Below are 22,759 nucleotides of genomic sequence, written 5' to 3'. Positions count from 1 at the left end.
TTACTTGTTTGTTTAAATTGGGCTCACCGTGTTAAAAAGTTTATAATGTTTAATTAAACTATATTCACCCCCCCCCCCGGTTGTCATATCGATCCAATAATTGGTACTCAGAGCGAGGTTTCGCTCTTTTACATAAAATATTTGTCAAATTTTATCTCGATACCAAGCATCTTGTTAATTTTTGAAAAATTATTTGAAAACCTTAATTGCCAGAGTTATGACAACTTTAGATTTTTTTGAAAGTTATTGTATTGATAGACTTCCATTCTTTAATGGTAAAAAGTATGATATTTGGAGGCATAGAATGAAAACATTTTTGTTATCTATTGATTTTAATATTTTGTATGTTTGTGAAAATGGTGTGTCAAAATTAAAATTAAGTGATGGAATTCTTTCTTTTAATATCAAAGCCATAAATATCATATGTTGTGCTTTATATAGACAAATATGTGATAATATTTCACATTTAAAATGTGATGCCCCCAAAATTTCACTACTTAACGAGATGACTTCACTATATTACCTATTCACTTCCCCCCCGCCCATTAAGGCAACATAAAGTGTAATGCCGTCGAAAATACATCCTGAAATATCGAAATAATACGATCATTCCCCTGTCCCTTCACCCTTCAATACAGAGACGTGAAACAGTTGCATTAAAGATAATCAGAGACTCATAACACAATCAATTCCTACAAGTTCGTGCCCGCCTCAGTGGCTAGCAATAAAAAAAAACAATCATTTAGTCCAGTAATCCAGAGTGCATCAGTGGCTCAAATACTAACAATAACCGGAAGACATTAGTTCGCCTGCTAAGAATGAATAAAGAAAAAGAAAACATTCCGTGAGTCAACCTAATGTCAAGTACACCTCTAACTATAAGTTTCTCACGCTACTCACAATGAACGGCAGTTTCTGCCATCCTAGCCAACACAATTAGTGATCCCTTCTAGGTCAAGCCTCCTCCACGTCATCACCACGGTCGATGATACGAATCCATTTGTGACCAATTACATATATCAAAGGAGCAATTATTACAAGAAAGGCAAGGAAGATTCAAGAGGCTTTCACACTGCACCTTCAAAAGCTTGTTAATGCACAAGAACCAACAAAGAGTTTTGAGCCTGAATTTATTCATAATGTTACTTCAATGAGTCAAGAAGAGAATGGAGCAAAGATGGCACGGGAAAAGTTGTCTATTTTGAGAGATGGCACGGAGGACAAAAAAAGTGTGCAGATTCGTGAACAGGTGCCTTTGCAGATTGCACATCTTTGGAGTTTGTGAAGTCAAAAGTTGTCAAACCATATCCAAATGTGAAGCGCCTCCTACAGCACATAGATAAGACCATTTGAAGCATGACTACGTTTTCTGATCCGCATTTAAGTGTCTAGAATGATGTGCAATCAAGTTTTAATTTGCATGTCTTATTTTCTACAATTTGCATTAAGTAGTATTTTGAAAAACTTTTGGTGTTCTTATGTTGAACGACCATTTGGCCTATTTAAAGGCTTGTAATGCTCTTGTTATGGATAACTTAAGATCAAAACATATTGAAATTCAAGAACTTTTGTTCCTTAACACTTTTGGTGTTGCTTCTTTCAAATCTTGCTTTAGGTTTGATGTTAAACCGATTCATTGGATTAGTCTCGATCAAGCTAATTCTGGAGTGAGTCGTCTTAGGATCTAGGAGTGACCATTGTAGATTCTAAGTCCGATCTAAGAGTGATTCATCTTCTAACCTTACTCTTGGTTGGAATCATTCGGTAAGTTAGTCGTTTTTGTGAATGTTTGCAAGGATCCTAGAAGGACCTCTAGCTTTGTAAACCCGAGCAACCTTGGCGCTTATCAGTCGGGGGCCCTGTTCGCACCTGAAACAATTAAGGTAGAGGGGGGGTGAGTATATAAAATACTCCGTAAGTAGCCCTCCCTAACTAATCACAACAGCATGCTCGTAATCACAGTTACATCAAACACAATAGCAAAACAAATAACCAGGCGACAAGAGATGATAACAGTAGATTAACATTACCATATAAGCATTCAAACACCCAGACTTCCAGGGCTTCGACTACACAACCCACTAACCTGTGACCCACTCGAGCTAAAATTTGTTCTACCCTTTACCTTAGTACTCCAAGTCTAACTCTTCGAGGTGTATCGGCCCTTGACATTTATCCCTGAAGATACCGACCTCCCTCTAAAAAGCTTGGCGTTCGACCTTGCCATTTATCCCCAAGGCCTTGAATTGCGCACCAGTCCTTGACATTTATCCCCAAGGTACCGATGACTACTCGGCGTATTGGTTCTTGACATTTATCCCCAAGACCCCAATACTCCTCTACAGAACTTGATATTCAGCCTTGTCGTTTATACCCAAGGTACCGATGGCTACCAGCGTATTGGTCCTTGACATTTATCCCCAAGGCCCCAATACTCCTTTATAGAAAACTTGGTGTCCGGCCTTGTCATTTATCACCAAGGCCTTCTACCCCCGGAGCCTTAACATCCTGTAGGGACTTAACCGCCTCGTCCATTGCCCACGAGGCCACAACACCGGTACATCCACTTTCATTACAAGGTAAACCATGCATTCGCAACATTGTCATTCGCTAAAACTTGACCACATAACCCTCAAATCATCCTCTACAAGACCTTGTGTATCCCAACGACTAGCATGTGTTTTCACTTCCGACGACCCACATGATAACAACAGTTAACTCGCCCCATCACTCTAGTCAACTCCCACTAACCCTTCCAAGACAACTTGAAAGTCACCCTCATTCCAAGTCATAACACAATTGTTCAGCATACTTTTAGACGTACGAAACAAAACACTACCCAACAGCTTCCAACTAAACAACATAAAAATAAATAACATACAATCAACATATGTATTTCGAAAGTCACCCACATTCCAAGTCATAACACAATTGTTCAGTATACTTTTAGACGTACGAAACAAAACACTACCCAACAGCTTCCAACTAAACAACATAAAACTAAATAACATACAATCAGCATATGTATTTCGAAAGTCACCCACATTCCAAGTCACAACACAATTGTTCAGTATACTTTTAGACGTATGGAACAAAACACTACCCAACAGCTTCCAACTAAACAACATAAAACTAAATAACATACAATCAGCATATGTATTTCGAAAGTCACTCACATTCCAAGTCACAACACAATTGTTCAGCATACTTTTAGACGTACGAAACAAAACACAACCCAACAGCTTCCAACTAAACAACATAAAACTAAATAACATACAAAACAATGCAAGTTTCCAGTGCTAAAGACAAGAGTCCTATCATTTCAGATATGACATTTTATGGTGTAATACAAGAAATCTGGGAGCTTGACTATCATCGTTTGACAGTTATCTTATTCAAATGTGATTGGGTTGAGAATAAGAATGGACTTAAAATAGATGAACTTGGTTTTACTACCGTGGACCTAAATCGTATTGGACATAAATTAGACTCATTTATCTTAGCCTCTCGAGCAAAGCAAGTGTTCTTTGTGAGAGATCCTGTTAATCCTCGTTGGTCGGTGGTTTTAACATCTCCTCAACGAATAGTTGAAGATGATTTCTACGAAGATGAATTAGGAGATAGTGTTGAAGATTGTGGTTATGGAGTTTTACCTAGTATGCCAAATATCAAGACATTTCATGAAAGCGATGAAACGTCATCTACGTATGTTAGAAATGATTGTGAGGGTACATGGATTAATAATAGTACATTAAACACCGGTATGTCATTTAGTGATTTATTTTTACTATGTTTTTATAAGTTAAAATATTAACTGTATGTTTTGTGTTTTGGTTGCAGAGCTTTTAAATGGGTGATTCGAATAGCAGTGGTGACAATGAAGTTGAGGTCAGAAAAGTTGTTCGTCGAGGCCCAACAACCATGCGTGAATTGGCTAACGTAAGAAACTCTGAGGGTTCGTTGTTGACAATTCAGTATAATGACATAGGTCAACCAGTTGGCAATAATGCATCAAAAATGCAAAGCTTTATTGGAGTTTGTGTTCGACAACAAATTCCAATCATTTACAATAATTGGAAAGAAGTTCCCCAAGAACTTAAAGATAAAAATTTTCGATTGTGTAAAGGTAAGAAGTTTAGAATTTTTATTAAAGTAATAAACTTTTCTAGTTTGCAATTTAATTTGCAATTATTTTGTGATTTTCATTACACAGATGTCATTTGTGGTGGACCCTAGATCCAAACACAATATTCTTCAATCCGTATCGAAGAAGTTTCGAACCTTCAAGTCAACGTTAACTAAAGAATACATTCGCCCATTCAAAGACGACCCATCTTACTTGGAGACTCCTCCTGAAAAATATTCCCATATTGATAAAGAACATTGGGCTTCATTTGTTCATACAAGACTAAGTGGAGAGTGGGAGGTAACTACATTCTATCAATATATTTTTAAATAGTGTAACTATTTTAGTGCTTGAATAAAATATCTTCTATTTTCTAGACACTTAGTACTGCTCAGAGAGAAAGGAGGGCGAAATGCATGTATAATCATCACATATCTCGCAAGGGATATGCAAATCTTGCAAAAGAATTAGTAAGTTACTATTTAGATTAAGTGCCTTACGATAATTAATGTGTGTGCCAGTTAATAATATATATGCCCATATAGGAATTATCAGATGATCCTTCTAATCGTGCAACTTTATGGAAAGAAGCACGAAGAGGAAAAAATAACGAATACTTTGATGTTGCCACAAAAGAATGTGCTGCCCGAATTGTAAGTTTCTATGTTTTTCTTTTTCTATTTCAATGAGATTTAGAAAGTGTGATATTTTGTGGTTAATATGATGATAAATATTTGTGACAGGATGAATTGGCTACAATACACAAGGGTGAAGATGTTTTAACTAAAGCATTAGGCACCCCCGAACATAGAGGTCGTGTGAGGGGATTAGGTGAGTTCATTTCACCATCTCTATATTTTAATGTTGCCAAAAGGAAGTCCAAACTGGGATTGCAGCCTCAAGACCAAGTCGAATTGAGGACTCAAAGCTCACAACCAAATAAATCCTCAACAAAAATCAGTAATGTCTCAAAGAAAAAGGAGAAAGGGAAGGAAGTTGTCAATGCACCGACTAAAGTTTTTATCCCGGATGAAGAACCAATAGTGGTAACTAATCTGTTTTAGTTTTGGCACTTACTTGTTTTTGACATGACACTTAGTTTTTTTGTGCATGACACTTAGCATTTTTCTTTTAGATTTTCTAAGGGAAAACCGTGCCACCTAGATATTGGATCAGTGGAGAACATTGTTGCAGTAGGCACAGTATTTGATGACGATGTTCAATGTCCAACAATTCATGGAGTGCCATTAGGTGTGTGATGGAAAAAATACATACATGCGCAGCGGAAGTGAGCAAGAATCGAAATAACAATCTAGATGCATAATACAACCTAGGATTAAACATGCATGATCATACATTATGATGCTTAGAGATAAGTAGAGAAAAATACAAACCTTTGTAGCTTTTCAAAAATCTTCAAATAGCTCCAATGAAGGACCACCAAGAGTCTTCCTAGCTATTCTCAAGGCTTGGAATAGAGTGGTGGGACTCTTTTTAGAGAAGGAAAAAATTAGAGAAAAGTGGAGCTAAAAGGAGTTATGTAAGTTTTTTGAAAACACATCAAATGGCCAAAGGTTCCAAGAGCTCTTGATGTTTGAACAAAAGCCTTCTTAAATAGGCAAATTACATGCAACTCTTGCATGTCAAAGTTCACCAAAAGCTTACAACACATATTCCACTCATGCATGGCATGATTAAGTGTCAAAATGCATGTCTAAGTTCACCAAAAGCTTACAACACACATTCCACTCATGCATGGCATGGCTAAGTGTCAAAAAGTGGATTTTTGAGATTATTTAAATGTTCCACTCAACAAGTTAGTGGAATTTTCCACCAACTTGGTTAAAAACATTATTTTAATCTACTTTAGTCAACCTTTGACTTTCTCTGGTCAAAGTTAACAATTTGACTTTTTCCAAAATCCGATGTTTGATGAAATCCATGCCTCCGATTATGAATCCGCATTCATAATTTTAATATTTAAATCCTATTTAAATATTTTGTCCAAATTTCTCAAATTGATATCATATATCAATTACTTAATCATATCTCATATGATTAACCTAATTCGTACGATTTGAATTATTCCTTCAAATTATTCCAAGTTTATTCCTATATGAGCTAGCCAGGGGACCTTATGGACCTACAGATCATGAGCTCCAATGATCCGAGATTAACCGGTTAAACTCTTTTACCTAGTTAACCAACAATCGTTAACTACGCGGTCACTCCACTAAAGCCCGTAGCTGCACTCTCCTCACTGTAGATATATTATGTCCATTTGATATAACCATGATCGGTAAGTCGACCCTTCACAGGTTGTTCGTAATTACAGCTGGGTCAAAATACCGCTTTACCCCCTGTAATTACCTCTTGTTCCTTAAGTCCCACTAATCCTCTGATGAACAATGATTTGTAGTCCAACTATCAAATTAAAAAATCCTCTCAAACCTTTTGATGAGGGTGGGGCCAATTGTTCAAGACCTGGATTCAGCCCTTAAGAGAACAACCTCTCTACTATCTCAAAATTGGGTAGAAGTGAATTCCTTCTTGCACCCTATGTCCCTAGCTATCTACCGGGTCTTACCCCTGAAATGGGAGGCTTATTGAGCCAGCGCTGTTGAGCTGCTCTCACCCATGCAGATCTAAGGGTAATCCCGAGTAAACAGAAGTTCATAGTTAGCTCAGGATTAAGATCGAGTTACCTAGGTCATCAAAGTTGAGATAGTCAGTTTCAAATAGTAAACGGTGTTATAAAGTAAAAGTGACTATCTCATGGTCCGGTCTTATGCAAACTCTTTGCACGGGACACCCCCACTCGCATGTCTTCACATGGACGAATTAGGATCACATCGTTTGTACTAGCTACAAAGTGGGCCGCATCCATAGTGTCCCCAGAATAAGGCGCCCAACCTTATTCCTATACTATAGACCATTTAGATTGTTAACTCAAACTTGATCCATATTTATGTCTCTTACATAGAGTTTGAGTCTCAGGTAATAGTCTAGGATCCTTTACTTTATTGGATTTAGATATAGTAAGAACATTTTATTGGATCAATAACTACTTATTGATTAAAACCTTCGATAACAACTTTATTGAATGATAAAAGTTTATCTGTCATTTTCAAACTATGAGTTTTAGGACATAAAACCCAACAGTGTGGACAATGTGAAAGTCATGGTAGACATTGTCATTGGGGAAGATGCTACACTACCAATTCCTGTGAAGGGTGAGATAGAGACATTAAATCAAACCATTGGTAGCTTCGTGGCATGGCCTCATCAACTGGTAATTTTAGATGAGGAGAAAAATGTATGTCTTGTTCTAACTTGAGTGAGGTTTTAATTTTTCATTTGTTAAATGTTTGTAATTTTGTTTGTCAAAGGTTCCTTGTCGGCGAACGTCGAAGCCGATAACACAATCATCTAAACATATTGATGTCCATATGACTACTAAATTCCTAAATCAATATGTCATGCGTACGATGAACCAGAAGGATGTAATTGAATTCAATATTGGTGATCACATATTTGGAAGAGAGAAGATCATTACTTTAACACGTGACGACATCATGCAATACTGCGAGATGATTGAAATAGGCTATATGTGTGTGCTCACATACATCTCGTAAGTATATTAAATCTATTTTATATCTTAGATTCATTAACTAAGAAGTTTAATGTTTTACAATTATATTTTTAGGTATCTTTTGAATGAATGTGAGGAGGAGACATGTAAGAAGTTCTTGGTGGTTGACCTAGACAACATTGTACCACAAGTAATGTCTCAAGAAACTTGTTCCAGACATCTAGCCAACAGGTTAGACATGGGTAACTTAGAACAAGTAGTACTCATCCCACATAATAGCGGGTAAGCTAGCAATTTAACTTCATTTTACTTATTTATAGTTTCCTTTATCCATGCATGAATGATAATATTATCATGTTGGTTATTAATAGTTTTCACTGGAAGTTGTTTGTTATACATCTACGAGAGAATTGTGTTTATGTATTGGACTCTCTAAGAAGTAAGATCGAAGAAAATTATAAGGGAATCATAAACACGTAAGTGCCATGAACTCTTATAGTTGAAATTTTTACAATTATGTTATTCTAATGTTTCAAATTATTTAGATCATTGAAAATGTGGCAAGCCAAACATTCTACTCAACAATCTCGCAGTACTACAATTTGGAAACCTGTGAAGGTAAATTTGCATAACTCATAACAATGTCACAGTAAATCCTTTGTATAACTCATAATTTTGTTATTTTTCAAATTTTCTATATGTAGTGTCCTCGACAACCAAGTTCTATCGAGTGTGGGTACTATTTGCAAAAGTATATACGAGAAATAGTGCGTAACCCTCATACTCATATTACTGAACTTGTACGTATTATCATATACCTTTATGTGTTTATATATGATTTGTCATTATATTAGTATTATCTTTCTTTTTCTTTTTTTGTAGTTTAATACAAAAAGTGCCTATCAACAAGAAGAAATCGACGAAGTTCGAATAGAATGGACATCTTTTGTTGGACGATTTGTGTAGTACCTATGGATTCATTAGTTGTGTTTATTTGATGTAAGTATTTGGTTCAGACTACTTTCTGTGTAGTAATTGGTAGATTAGAAATACTTTGTCTTGTTTATAATATGTAGAAGTTTGAAGTTTGAAGTTTGAAATGTACTGCATAACATATTCGTTTTGGATTATTATAGAAGTATTTGACTGGATGATGCTGAAGTCTGGATTCTTATGCTGAATGTAGTTTTGTTGGAGGGACGGGCGGTCCCATTTGTTCTTGTGTGGAAGGGTGTTTATATAGAAGTGTTTGTTTTGTTTATAACCATGCTAGTTTTGAGTTATTCTAAAAGTGGAGAGGTTATGTTGAAATTTGTACTTTTGATTATTTGTGTTTTGAGTTTAATGTTAGTTTTTGAGTTAAGTTGGAAGGAGATATATTGGTTGGTTAGTTTTGAGTTATATTCTAAAGTGGGGAGGTCATGATGAAATTTGTACTTACTCTTGATTGTTTGTGTTTTTGTTAAGCTTTTATTGAATAGGTTGGAATTGAGAGATATATTGTTGGCTAGTTTTGAGTTATTCTAAAAGTGGAGAGGTTATGTTGAAATTTATACTTTTTGATTATTTGTGTTTTGAGTCTAAGGTTAGTTCTTGAGTTGTGTTTTAGAAGTTCATGATGTTGAAATTAGTTTTACTTGCATATTAGTTTTTAAGTTTCAATAATATTGAGAATTATTTTGTGAGAATAGGTTGGAAAGAGATATATTGGTTGGTTAGTTTTGAGTTATATTCTAAAGTGGGGAGGTCATGATGAAATTTGTACTTACTCTTGATTGTTTGTGTTTTTGTTAAGCTTTTATAGAATAGGTTGGAATTGAGAGATATATTGTTGGCTAGTTTTGAGTTATTCTAAAAGTGGAGAGGTTATGTTGAAATTTATACTTTTTGATTATTTGTGTTTTGAGTCTAAGGTTAGTTCTTGAGTTGTGTTTTAGAAGATCATGATGTTGAAATTAGTTTTACTTGCATATTAGTTTTTGAGTTTCAATAATATTGAGATTTATTTTGTGAGAATAGGTTGGAAGAAGATATATTGGTTGGTTAGTTTTGAGTTATATTCTAAAGTGGGGAGGTCATGATGAAATTCGTACTTACTATTGATTGTTTGTGTTTTTGTTAAGCTTTTATAGAAATAGGTTGGAAGGGAGAGATATATTGTTGGCTAGTTTTGAGTTATTCTAAAAGTGGAGAGGTTATGTTGAAATTTGTACTTTTGATTATTTGTGTTTTGAGTCTAAGGTTAGTTTTTTAGTTAAGTTTTAGAATAGATATTGTTTTATAATGGATGAATGTGTTAAAAGTTTTAGTTGCATATTCAGATATTATCATAGGTGTGAAGGAAATATATATAGTTGGTTAGCCACGTCTGGGCAACCAACTATTTTTTTAATTTATTTATTCACGAAATAATGACGGTCAATATCTGTCACGAAATATCGTCATTCCATGACGCACATATTGATGTAGCTACAGTGACGTACAAACAATGTCACACAAAAGATGACGTACAAAAAATGGCGTACAAACAATGTCGCACATACAATGACGGTCACAAAACAAGGACAGTCATAAAGATGTCGGTCGTCACCCGTCATTGTTATTCTTTCATGACGGCACGTCCGTCATGGAAAACGCTATACATGACGGGCAATGCCCGACCTTAAAAGGGTCGTCTCATGACGGCCATGTCCGGATGGAAAGAAAATATACATGACGGGCAATGCCCGACCTTAAAACTTCCGACATGAAAGGGAAACAATGACACTCGTATAGATGTCGGTCAGTGACCGACATGGTTAATATTTAATGTCGGGCAATGCCCGTCATGAAATAGCAGATTTGTTGTAGTGATAACTCCCTTAAAAGTTAGATATAACAATAAAGTCGAATGACAGAGGTATACAACAATCACACATAAAATAACTCACTTAAAAAACGAATATGATTTTGAAAATTAAGTCCCCGGCAACGGCGCCAAAAACATGTTGGGACTTTCTCTACCTTTATAAAGATTAGAGATACGTGCAAGCGCACACGGTCACAAGTAATACTTGGGAGTAATCCAGGTCGAATCCTCAAGGACTTGTTGCTTTCAAAACAGTTTTGAAGAAGTGAATGACTCAAAATGCAATTGTGGTTTATGAAGAAAATAGTGATGAGATGTTGTTGTTTTGGGGTTTAAAATATCAAGCAAATTTTTGAAACACAACCTCATTGCTTCCTACCTTAATTTTGATGCAAAGTATGGGAAATACACACTATTGGGAAAATGAGCCAGGTGCAATTCTCTAGCTTTTCTTTGGAAACTGAATTCTACTATTTCACTACCGCTTTTGGATACTTCAGAAGTTAGGGTAACTTACAATCATATTCCTATGTGTGATTACAATCCTAGAGAATATTTATCAACTCATTTGCATTATGGGTCAGAGGGCTTATGTATAGGACCATGTTTTATGCGTTTATGTCTAAGTCACATCCCATATTACTTTCTTATTATTTTACCTAACCCACCCTTCTTAGAGTTGGGCTTTAGTGTATAAATCAAAATCCCACTGGCCAAATGGAAAAAGACGTAAAGAGAAGTTTTTAGAAACCGAACCCAAAAAAGTGTCAGTCACAATTTGGGCGAAATTCCACAAAGAGGTTGATAACTAATTTTGTGCATAATTAAAGGAAAAGAAATGCACGAAAACATAAAGGAAGTAATTTTCATTGAATTAAAAACGAATAAATGAGCCATACAATGAGTTCTACCTTGACCCTATTCTCTTTCGAGTGTGAGTGGAGTGTAAACTCGCTTAAGAACTTTAAAATAACAGAATTAATGAAGAACAAAAGGTAGAACTTGAATGAAAAGCAATACGGTAAGTAAAAGTATGAAAATACAAGGAAATAACAACTAAAACTTAAATCTAAAGTATAAGAACGAGTTCTGCAACTAAGAAGGAATGAAATGAAGCTGAAAACGAGCTTGTAAGGGATGATTTTCTGAAATTGAGCTTGGAAATATTAAAACAGTTGCATATAAACACCCCATTGATAGATGCTTTAGAGCAAATGCCTAATTAATCCAAGTTCTTAAAAGATATCATTTCTAGGTGTAAGATATTAGGTGAGCATAAATGCAATAGTGATGCTCTAGGAAAGCCATTGCGTGTCAAATGTAAGGACCCAGGTAGTTTTACTATCCCTTGTTCTATAGTTGGTAAGAATTTAAGAAACAGCATTGTGTGACTTAGGAGTAAGCATAAATTTTGATGCCTCTTTCTGTTTTTAAAGAGTTAAACATAGGAGAAGCTTGTCCCACTATTGTAACTTTACAATTAGCCGATAGGTCTATAAAGAAATCGAAAGGAAAAATAGAGAATGTTATTGTTAAAGTTGATAAATTTATCTTTCCTACAGATTTGATTATTTTAGATTGTGATGCTAATCTTGAGGTGTCGATTATCCTTGGGAAACCATTCTTAGCAATTGGTAACACTGTATTTAATGTTATGAAAGGAGAAATCACCATGAAGGTCAATAATGAGCAAGTCACATTCAATGTCCTTGATGCAATGTGTCTCCTGGACGAAGTCGAGGAGTGCTCTGCAATAGGGGCAACCATGGAAGCACTTCAAGAGTTGATTTCTGTAGAATTAGAAGCAGATTAGGAGGCCGCAAAAAAAAGGTGAAAATGTGCCTAGCGCATTTTTTACGAAGATGGAAAAGTTTGAGTTTCTGGACCCGACAGCAGCTGATCTGAAAGTCATGTAGCCATCAATCATCGAGCGTCTATAATTGGAGAAGAAACCTCTATCCTCTCATTTAAAATATGCATATTTGGGTTTGACTGATACTTTGTCAGTTATCATTTCTTCATATTTGACTAATGAACATGAAATTTCTTTTTTGTAGGTATTATCCAAGTATAAAAGGGCTATTGGATGGACCATAGCGGACATAAGAGAAATCAGCCTCCATTTTGCATGCATAAGATCATCTTGGAAGATGGAGTTTTATAGGACACACAGGTTTTTACCACCGTTTTATTAAACACAAATTTCTAAACCTTTATGCCAATTGCTAGAAGCGGATCGTGTTGGATTTTTGGCTCTTAATCTAAAATTTATTAATTTTAATTAATTAATGTTTTAATGATAACAAACCTAATTTTTGTTTATGGACATTTTTAGTGTTTTAAAGTGTCCATAGCATAGAACTTGTTACAACGATTAACGACTCTTGGATCATTTAAATTGAAGCTCAAACGAAAAGATTACGATTGAAACAAGAAAGTAAAGAACTGGAGAAGATGACGTGAACGGATCGTATACTGACTTTAGAACAAAAAAAACTAAAGTTACCGTTGAAGTATAACTTGAAAGAGAAAAAAAAAACGTCACTTCGTATTTAATGCGCTGACAAGTAAAAGAAGAAAATTTTAAAATCTTTTAGACTCATATATATATATTATTTTTTATAAATTTCTTTATTTTTTTAAACAAATCTCAATCATTTCTTTTTAATTTCTTAGATCCAATGACCAACAATAAAATTCAATATTTCAACCTTTTTCTTCCTTCTTTTGAAACTCATCTCCCCCAATTTCACTTATTTTCAATCATTCATGACCTCAAAATTTTTAATTGCTATTCTCTCCAAAGATCTCAATTTTATTTCACCCAATTTCACTTATTTTCAATCATTCATGACCTCAAAATTTTTAATTGCTATTCTCTCCAAAGATCTCAATTTTATTTCATCTTCATTCCTGTGAGAGATTTTATTGTTGTGAGGATTGAATTGTTTAAAAGCTCAAATTTGTAAATTTACTCTATTTGATAGTTTGTAAATGTGTATTTCAAATTTTCAACACATTGTAACGATGTGGTCCTCACCATAGAGAAAATTTGAAGAAAATTTGAATGTCCAACTTCATTCTTCTAAATCTTCTCATGAAAATTTGAGGCATGTTTCTAACAACTTTACTTTCATTCCTTTGGCCTTTCATTATATGGTTGGCTGGGATGATTTTTTGCTATGACTTTGGTGACCATTAATGTTTCAAGCACATAAAAAGAAAGCTTTATGAAGGACAATTTCTTTCCTAACTGTGAAGAACATAACACATGGTAAAAATTGTAGAGAAAGATTAAGGTAAAAAAAGAAGAAAAATTCTTGAAGAATAGGGTGAAAATGGGTCCTTGAGAAGGTTTATTCTTGTAGTAAAAAATTCCACCAACCAAAGAGATCAATCCCATGGCCGCTATAGCAGCCAGACTCCAAATCCAACATCCATCCCAGTGAGTTTGGATATACACCACAAGAGTGAGGGCAATGAATTCTCCCATCGAGAAGGCAAAATAGGCAGCAGTAAAATAAATAGACAAACTTTTTTTTTTAGTGTTTTGAGTTATTTTGTGGACCAAATTGATCAGCCCGATGAGCTATCATGTCGGGTCCAACACACCACTCCATAAGGCCACAAAATAGAGTGCCACAAAGAATATCAATGATAGCCTCTATTCGGGCTATATTTTATAATAATTATAATGGAATTAATTGTTAGTTTCTGTTTCTTTATGATAAATTTACACGCATAAATGTTATTTTGTAGAAATAAGATATCAAGAAGAATCAGTACATCAAATTGATAAAATAGAGTGAAAAGTCATACCCCGAGCAAGTTGAAAAGACCCAACAACATAACATGCAGCTAGAAGACTCGAGGGGATAGTGTTGAGACGCTACCGAGCATCTCAACGCTCAATTGAGGAAGCCCAGCCTCGTGACCAGCAAGGGTAGCATTGAGACCCTACCTGAAAGCGTCTCAACGCTAAGCTGAAAAGCAAAGACAGCAGCATTTTGCGTCGTAGTGTCTCAACGCTACTTATAGCGTCTTGATGCTACGACGCTAAAACTCAGTTTCCACTAGCATTTAGGGCACAACGTAGTGTCTCAATGTTGTCCTAAGAACTTCTATAAATATCAACATTCGTGATCAATTAAAGGGGGATCGAACAAGGGAAAATTGGAGCATATTTCGAGGATGAAGCTAAAGATCGATCATGGAGATTAAGTGGGGCGATCAGTCAACACGAGGATTCACTTTCTATCTCTTTTCTTTTATTTTGATGGTTTAATCATGAACATTAGTAGCTAAATTCTCTAGTCTTGGGGATTGATGTAGCCATTGATGTTTAGGGATTGATTGTTCGATTTCCTTAATTGAATGCATTTGATTATTATATTTATGTTTCTCTTTGCTTCATGCCTTTAATCTACTGGCCAATGATTAATTGACTTTCGACTTGCAATCTTACGCTCGGGAGAGGTGGTTGAGAGTATAGAACTCAGATTCATAACTGAATGGGGGTTGAGATCGGGACATTTAGAATTTCTTTAGAGGTCGTTAAAAGACTTGTTCGTTAAAGCCTTTTCTTGTTACAAAACCATATAGGGATTTTGGTTTAGTAATTTAGTAAGGAGACTTGGCTTGCACTCGGGAGAGGCAGTTGAGATTTGAGAGTTCTTGGCCTATGGAATTAATAATTTCTTCAATCGAGATTAATTAAATAATTATTCTATAGATTAAATCGGTGAAATCTATTCTCTAAGATCGTTCTTCCCATTAATTTTACATCCTTATTGCTTTAATCATATTCCAACATTCAATTTGAGTTTCTAAATAAAATTGGACAAAAGTATTTGTGGTAATTGAGTGATCTAGCTAAAGACGATATCGATATTGACTTACCACTTTATTAAAACTTGATCTGTACACTTGCGGTTAGCATTTTCTACTGCGACCAATGACTTTGACCCTTTATATTATCCTAGTTATTTTAAGGTTCTTGTGTTGTTTACCATGTGGAACTATGATACCTGATGATCCTATTAACTAATTCGAACTGGGAAGTACATATCCTCGTTTCGTGAAGTTGAAGCCCTATTTTTTTAGATGATCCATTTTGAGAAGTGTAAATACTGTTTGGGGGTAAAATATACCTAGGACACGTGGAGGACTCTTATTGGTGTTTGAAGAAACTGAATAAGAGAGATTGCCTAGGTCCACCTCGGCCCTACCGAGGAGACCGGGTTCGCCCATTATAAAAAGGCTAAGTATAGGCGTCAAGGTTCGACCTGGCTTGGGTCCGACCTGTTTGGAACCCGACAGGTTCGATATGAGAAAAGACATATAACCGCCGGTCGTGTGTACTGTCGGATCCATCACCTATAAATAGAGGGCTTCATTTCACGCTCAGGTATCGAATCTCACCTCGAACTAAATACGGAGTCGAACCTATACTGACTTGAGCGTCGGAGTGCTTACCCTCTTATGCAGGTCCACCCTGGTGTTTAGTTTAGGTCGAAACCGGAGACCGGGTTCGAGCTTGATTCGTGAAGAACCGTTGTGCAAATCCTTGCATAAATATTTGGCGCCGTTTGTGGGAAAGGACGATCTAAGTCATCCCGATCTAAGAAACATACTCAAAGATGGTGCAGCCAGCAAACTCTGCTAATACGACAGAGCGGAGGGGTTTGAACGCTGATAACGGCCCTCAGCAGGATCTTGACGCTAGAATGGTCGAGGATCAGGTTCGAGCAGGGCAAAAGGGAGATCTTCCATGGAGATCGGCCCGCCATGCGAACCAGGAGTTACCCCCTGCTCACCCTAAACCCTCAAAAGCCAACCGAGGCCGAGGAGGGACCTCCAGAAAGACCTCCCGAAGGGCCAACCCGATGGCAGACCCTGAGGCTTTGTCCACTCTCCAGCACGAGTTGGATGATATGCGCCATCGGTTGCGCACAGTGGAAGAAATGTACGCCAAGGCGACGCGGGCCAACCAAACAGAGTCTCCCTCCAGGGTCCCAGGCGCACTCGGAGAGAAGGAAAGTCGGGTTCCATCTCTCCACCCTGGCGACCGTGAGCCCATTCCCAACAATGAGGGGGTGGATTACAGCTTGCGGGATAAGGATCTGAGAAAGCACCTCACTGACAAGAAGAAGATGCCATCTCGGGAGCCGGAAGACTCTCCGTCCTACTCTCGAGAGTTTTTCAACTCGGACCTCAAGGCTCAATCAAAGTACAAGCCTTTAACACCAGAAGTTGTGATCACCAGAGAAGAGTTCGACCTGATGAGGCACAGGTTCGACGAGCAGGTCGAGGCGTTCAAAGCCAGGTGCGAGAAGAAAGATTGCTCGTTTGACGATGGCGACCTGGGAGAATCGCCATTCACCTCGAACATCCTGGAGTCTCCAATCCCTCCAAAGTTCAAAACTCCCGCCATGAAACCTTATGATGGATCTAAAGACCCGAAGGATTATGTTGAGGTCTTCGAGGGCCTCATGGACTTTCAAGCGGCAACTGATGCGATAAAATGTCGCGCCTTCCAGATCGCGCTCACCAGCAGCGCGCGCCTGTGGTACCGAAGACTGCCGGCTAGGTCGATATCGACCTACTCTCAGCTGAGACAGGAATTCATTAGTCAATTCTCTTCTTGGCATTACGATAGAAAGACAGCGACTCACATCGCCACTATCAGACAGAAGGAAGGTGAGACGCTGAGAGATTATGTCACGAGGTTCCAAGAGGAACAGCTGAAGGTCGTGCACTGCTCCGACGATTCGGCCACGTGCTACTTCCTCACTGGCCTGGCCAATGAGACCCTCACTGTGAAGCTCGGAGAGGAGGCTCCAGCAACCTTCGCTGAAGTCCTGCAAAAGGTGAAGAAAGTCATCGATGGACAAGAGCTCCTCCGAACCAAGACTGGCCGACCTGAGAAGCAGATCGACCAGAAGAGGCTAAGCCAAGAAAAGAGGAAGGCTGATTCTAAGTCTAAGGACAAGGGATCGCCCTCTTCTGAAGCAGAGCCGAGTATCGTAGGTCGGAGAGCGGCCCCAGTCGGAGCCGCCCTTATGAACGGTATACCCCAACCACCATCCCCATCTCCAAGATGCTCACGAACATCGAGGAAAGCGGGATGGAAAGGCTCCTCAAGCGACCTGAGAAGCTCCGAGGAGACCCAAAAAAGCGCAACAAAGATAAATATTGCCGTTTTCATCGCGATCACTGCCATAACACGACAAGTTGCTGGGAGCTGAAGCGCCAGATTAAAGACCTCATTCAAGATGGCTACTTCAAAAAGTTCGTGGGTAAACGGAGGTCTAACTCGGTCGAAAAGAAAGAAGAGAGGAAGCGTTCAAGAACGCCGCCTCGACGAGAGGACCGACCTGCAGTCATCAACACTATTTTCAGAGGCCCAAGTGGGGGCCAGTCCGGAAACAATAGGAAAGAGCTAGCTCGCGAGGCCAGGCGCGAGGTATGCATCATCAGGGAGCAGAATCCTACTTGCTCCATCACCTTCGGCGATACCGACCTGGAGGGGGTCCACTTGCCCCATAATGATGCACTTGTGATCGCCCCTCTGATCGATCACGTCCTGGTCAGAAGAGTGTTGGTAGATGGAGGCGCGTCTGCCAACATCCTGTCCCTCCCGACATATCTTGTCTTGGGGTGGACCACATCTCAGTTGAAGAAAAGTCCAACACCTTTGGTTGGATTCTCTGGAGAATCGGTCTCCCCTGAAGGGTGTATCGATGTAACGCCCCAGGATTTTATATATCATCCTAGGCAACGTTAAATAATTCACCTGGCTAGCCTTTACTCTAAACACGAGATAAGCAACTCCCTAGGAAAATAATTTAAATGAAATAAAGCTTCGACTCCCATACGTTCTATCAGAAATATAAATGTCATAAACTGTCAGGACTTCGCCCTCCGTGGGCAATTTAAAAACAAAAACATCTCATATCCGTCTCAGTGGCAAAAATTCTTAAATAAATAAAACAACCGTACACCTAAACTCCAACGACAACAGTGACGCGTTTACCAACAACATCCATAACAAATAAAGTAGTTCTAAAGAATACAAAATTCCTCCTCGGTCCACACCTAGCAATAACATAAATCTCAATGCTACTCGTACCCAACGACCCTTCCCTCTATCCTCACTAACTAGGCTAGTGATCCCTCCTCGGTCAAGCCCTCTCCACGTCATCACCGCGGTCGAACCTGTTCACACCTGAAAACATATAAGGGTAAAAAGGGGGGGGGGGTGAGTACGTAAGGTACTCCGTAAGTAGCACTTCCTAACTAGCACAAAAGTCATGCTCACAGTCACGGCATATAGAATAAAACGATAGCAAGGCAATTAAATAGGAAGCGAGAGATAGTGAACAATAACTTGACATTTACATACAACAACCATGCGTCGGAACTACCAAGACTACAACCCATGATTCACTAGCCCTTGTCTCATAGTACTAACCTTCTTCCTCTACACCCCCCTGTGTTACTCCCCGCTTAACTTCTCGAGGCATGACGGCTCTTGACATTTATTCCCAAGTTACCGCACCCCCTCCTTTTACAGTACTTGATGTTCGACCTTGCCATTTATTCCCAAGGCCTAGCACCACTACTTCGCAAGCACCACTCTACTTTAATCCCTCAAGCCTAACTCCTCGAGTCGCATTGACCCTTGACATTTATCCCCAAGGCCTCAATACTCCTCTACAGAAACTTGACGTTCGGTCTTGCCATTTATTCCCAAGGCCTGAACTGTGCACCGGTCCTTCCCGTTTATCCCCAAGGTACCGATGACTTCCCAGCGTATTGGTCCTTGACATTTATCCCCAAGACCCAAATACTCGTTTACAGAAATTTGACGTTCGGCCTTGTCATTTATTCCCAAGGCCACTACTCAAGGCTTTGAACCTCCAAGCGATTTATATGCATTTTCAGGTCAGAACACCCATAGTTAACGGACTATCAACCTGTCCCTTTACCCTTCACCCTTCACCACTTCACTAACCCTCCCATGACCACCTACAGGTAAATTTCCCACATTCTAAATCACTGCACCGTTTACAAGCATGCTTTTCCTCGTAATAAACAAAATACATCCAACAGCTCACAACTAGAACAATATAAACTAAATTATCAGTTTAACAATGCGAGCATTTCATTTATATCACATTTGCAAAACGTCATGAGCCAGTTACTTCTAACTACAACAATTCAGAACCTACTAATCACCTACAACAATAAGAACAAGAAGCATGTTTCCTCAAAAGTGTTCAATAATAGAAAGACGGCAACAAGATCGCTAGAAATTCACAAATCAAAACTAACAATCCCTACATGCTCAATTAAATTATTTTAACAAGAAAAACAGCATCAAAACCATTCCGTTAACACTAAATAACGCACGCACTCGCCCCCTGGTGCTACTTACTCAACCACGTCCCTAAATCTTGCGTCGATCTCACACCTAAGCATAAAAATAGAAAAAAAACAGCAAGTTATATGTACGATTCAGCCTCCGAAATCAACTCTAAGGGAGTTCAAAGGGCTCATTACCACAAAAACGACTTCGTGTAGGTGTGGGTAACTTAGATCTAGCTTGCAAAGGTGTGGGTAGCGTAAATCGGGCTTCGAACGGATGAGGGAAATCGCCGAACACCACAAAAAGCTGCTGTCCACGTTTTTACAGTAGAGGAATGCGCCGAAACGACTTCCAACGTCTTCGTTTTGATGTCTGTTACTACAAAACAACTTCGCTTATGAGTGGGTATCCCAAAATTAACTTCGAACAAAGGTGGGTCAAAGAAACTTGCCGCACTTCACGGATCTAAGCTGTTCGAGGTCGTTGGGGCTTGTCGGATCGGAGAGAAGACACCACGAAACCAGCACCCACGTGCACCGCTGCCGCCTGCTGCTGCCCGACACCCCGCGCCTACTGCTGCTGACGCCACGCGCCGCCGCTGCCCGGAGTCGCACGCCGCTGCTGCTCGGAGTCGCGCCGCCTGCTGCCTGTCGCGCCGCCTGCTGCTGTCCGCCGGAGTGGGCCGTCGTCGGTGCTGCTTTGTCGGAGAAAGAAATCCGGATGGGGGGGGGGGCTGGCGGCTTCAACAAGAAAGGGAAGGGAGGAAGAAGAAGAGGAAGGAGAACAAGATGGGCTAGGGTTGTTTTGTTTTAATTCCCCTTTTTCTTTTGTTTTGAAACATACAACTCACTTGGGCTAGTTTCTTGTTTAAGGCCCACTTACCCAATCACTCCTTGTTAACAAAACCAATAATATAATTTCGTAGTTGGTCCAATGGCCCAGAACAAGTGTCACATAGCGGAATCCGTACTAAACCATAACTTGATAAATAACTACACGCTACTAACTCACCACTAAATCTGTAACAATACACACTAGCTGAGATGTCACACTTAAATTAAATAAAGATCACTGATGAATCAAATAAAATAAAAATGAAATAAATCAATAAATCAATAAATAAAATCTATTTTGTTATAAAATTTCCCAGAACTCGGGGCAAGCTAACCTGAGTAACGCGGGGCGTTACAATCGACTTGCCGGTTACGATTGGGCAAGATAGTACACAGGTAACTCAGATGGTCGAGTTCGTGGTTATTGACGGCAGATCGGCCTACAATGCCATCTTCGGGAGACCCATCATTCACTCATTCCGGGTCGTCCCCTCCACACTGCATCAAGTCCTGAAGTACTCAACCATGAATGGAGTGGGCACGGTCCGAGGTGAGCAAAAGACCTCACAGGAGTGTTATGCATCCGCGCTTAAAGGGTCGGCCGTATGCGCCCTGGAAGAACAGACCAATCGCGACAAGCTGCAAGAGTCCGAGGCCGACCTGCCTAAGGAAGGCAAAAGACAGTTCTCCCCTCCAACAGAAGAGCTCAAGCTTGTTCCTTTACTTAGCCCTGAAAAACAAGTAAGCATAGGAACCAAGCTGGGGGCCACTGACAGGGAGGGAGGAGTTGATCAACTTCCTCAGGTCCAACTCGGACATCTTTGCATGGTCTCACGAAGACATGCCAGGCATCGACCCAAAGATCATGGTGCATCGCCTCAACATAGACCCATCATTCCGACCTGTAAAGCAAAAAAGAAGACGTGTAAATAAGGAGAGGAGTGATGTAATTGTTGAGGAAGTAAACAAACTTTTAAAAGTTGAATATATACGAGAAATTTTGTATCCTAAGTGGCTATCTAACGTTGTATTAGTTAAAAAGTCCAACGGGAAGTGGAGAATGTGCGTGGACTTTACGAATTTAAATAAGGCATGCCCAAAAGACTGCTTCCCCCTGCCAAGGATCGACCAGCTTGTGGATGCAATAGCCGGGCACGAGTTGCTCACCTTCATGGATGCCTACTCCGGATACAACCAAATTAAAATGCACTTGCCAGACCAAGATCATACCGCGTTCATAACAGACCAAGGTCTGTACTGCTACAAGGTAATGCCTTTTGGCCTAAAGAATGCAGGTGCGACCTACCAAAAAATGGTGAACAAAATGTTCGCCAAGCAGATCGGTCGGAATATGGAAGTGTATGTGGACGACATGCTTGTCAAGAGCAAGCAGTCAAAGTCACATCTTTTCGATCTGATCGAAGCCTTTGGAGTACTACGCAAGTACCGAATGAAGCTCAATCCGACCAAGTGTGCGTTTGGAGTCTCCTCGGGAAAGTTCCTTGGTTTTATGGTAAACAACCATGGGATTGAAGCTAACCCAGAGAAGATAAAGGCCGTGCTTGAGATGGAGGCACCCAAAACTCTAAAACAGCTTCAGTGCCTCAATGGCAGGATTGCAGCCTTGAATAGGTTCGTGTCAAGATCAACGGACAAGTGCCTCCCTTTCTTCAAGGTGCTTAGGAAGAAGGCACCGTTCAAATGGACGGTAGAGTGTGAGCAAGCACTAGAGCAGTTGAAAAACTATCTCTGCTCGGCACCTCTACTCGCAAAACCATTGCCAGGAAGAAGCTCCACTTGTACCTAGCGGTATCTGATAGTGCCGTCAGCTCGGCCCTGATCAAGCAGGAGGGTGCGTGCCAAAGTCCCGTTTATTACACCAGTAAGGCCATGACTGAGGCCGAGACCAGATATCCCCAAATGGAGAAGCTGGCCCTCGCTTTAGTCACCTCGGCCCGAAGACTTAGGTCGTACTTCCAAGCGCACACTG

The 22,759-nt window shown here is 39.2% G+C and overlaps 1 protein-coding gene and 2 long non-coding RNA genes across 3 annotated transcripts; 1 reads left to right on the top strand and 2 right to left on the bottom strand.

Annotated features, from left to right (window-relative positions):
* Positions 1–590: 590 nt before the first annotated feature.
* On the bottom strand, positions 591–5,694 carry LOC111025228 (uncharacterized). The gene is made up of 2 exons (XR_015788413.1): positions 5,521–5,694; positions 591–1,869 (listed from the first exon to the last, which is right to left on the bottom strand). It is a non-coding gene; the product is annotated as an uncharacterized LOC111025228 (long non-coding RNA).
* A 1,896-nt stretch (positions 5,695–7,590) lies between these two features.
* Positions 7,591–9,034, top strand: LOC111023903 (uncharacterized). The gene is made up of 6 exons (XM_088118936.1): positions 7,591–7,757; positions 7,833–8,000; positions 8,090–8,194; positions 8,264–8,336; positions 8,423–8,518; positions 8,601–9,034. The coding sequence occupies exons 1-6, from the start codon at positions 7,606–7,608 to the stop codon at positions 8,682–8,684; spliced, it is 678 nt and encodes a 225-aa protein (XP_087975062.1). The 5' UTR covers positions 7,591–7,605; the 3' UTR covers positions 8,685–9,034.
* Positions 9,035–18,440: 9,406 nt separating this feature from the next.
* LOC148208587 (uncharacterized) lies at positions 18,441–20,740 on the bottom strand. The gene is made up of 4 exons (XR_015788451.1): positions 20,388–20,740; positions 20,131–20,308; positions 20,006–20,041; positions 18,441–18,793 (listed from the first exon to the last, which is right to left on the bottom strand). It is a non-coding gene; the product is annotated as an uncharacterized LOC148208587 (long non-coding RNA).
* Between the last annotated feature and the right edge of the window lie 2,019 nt (positions 20,741–22,759).

The sequence above is a fragment of the Momordica charantia genome, assembly GCF_013281855.1.
Source record: "Momordica charantia cultivar OHB3-1 chromosome 10 unlocalized genomic scaffold, Mcharantia_2.0 BLBB01000010.1, whole genome shotgun sequence".
Lineage (NCBI taxonomy): Eukaryota > Viridiplantae > Streptophyta > Magnoliopsida > Cucurbitales > Cucurbitaceae > Momordica > Momordica charantia.
This window is presented reverse-complemented; position numbering and strand designations above follow the sequence as displayed.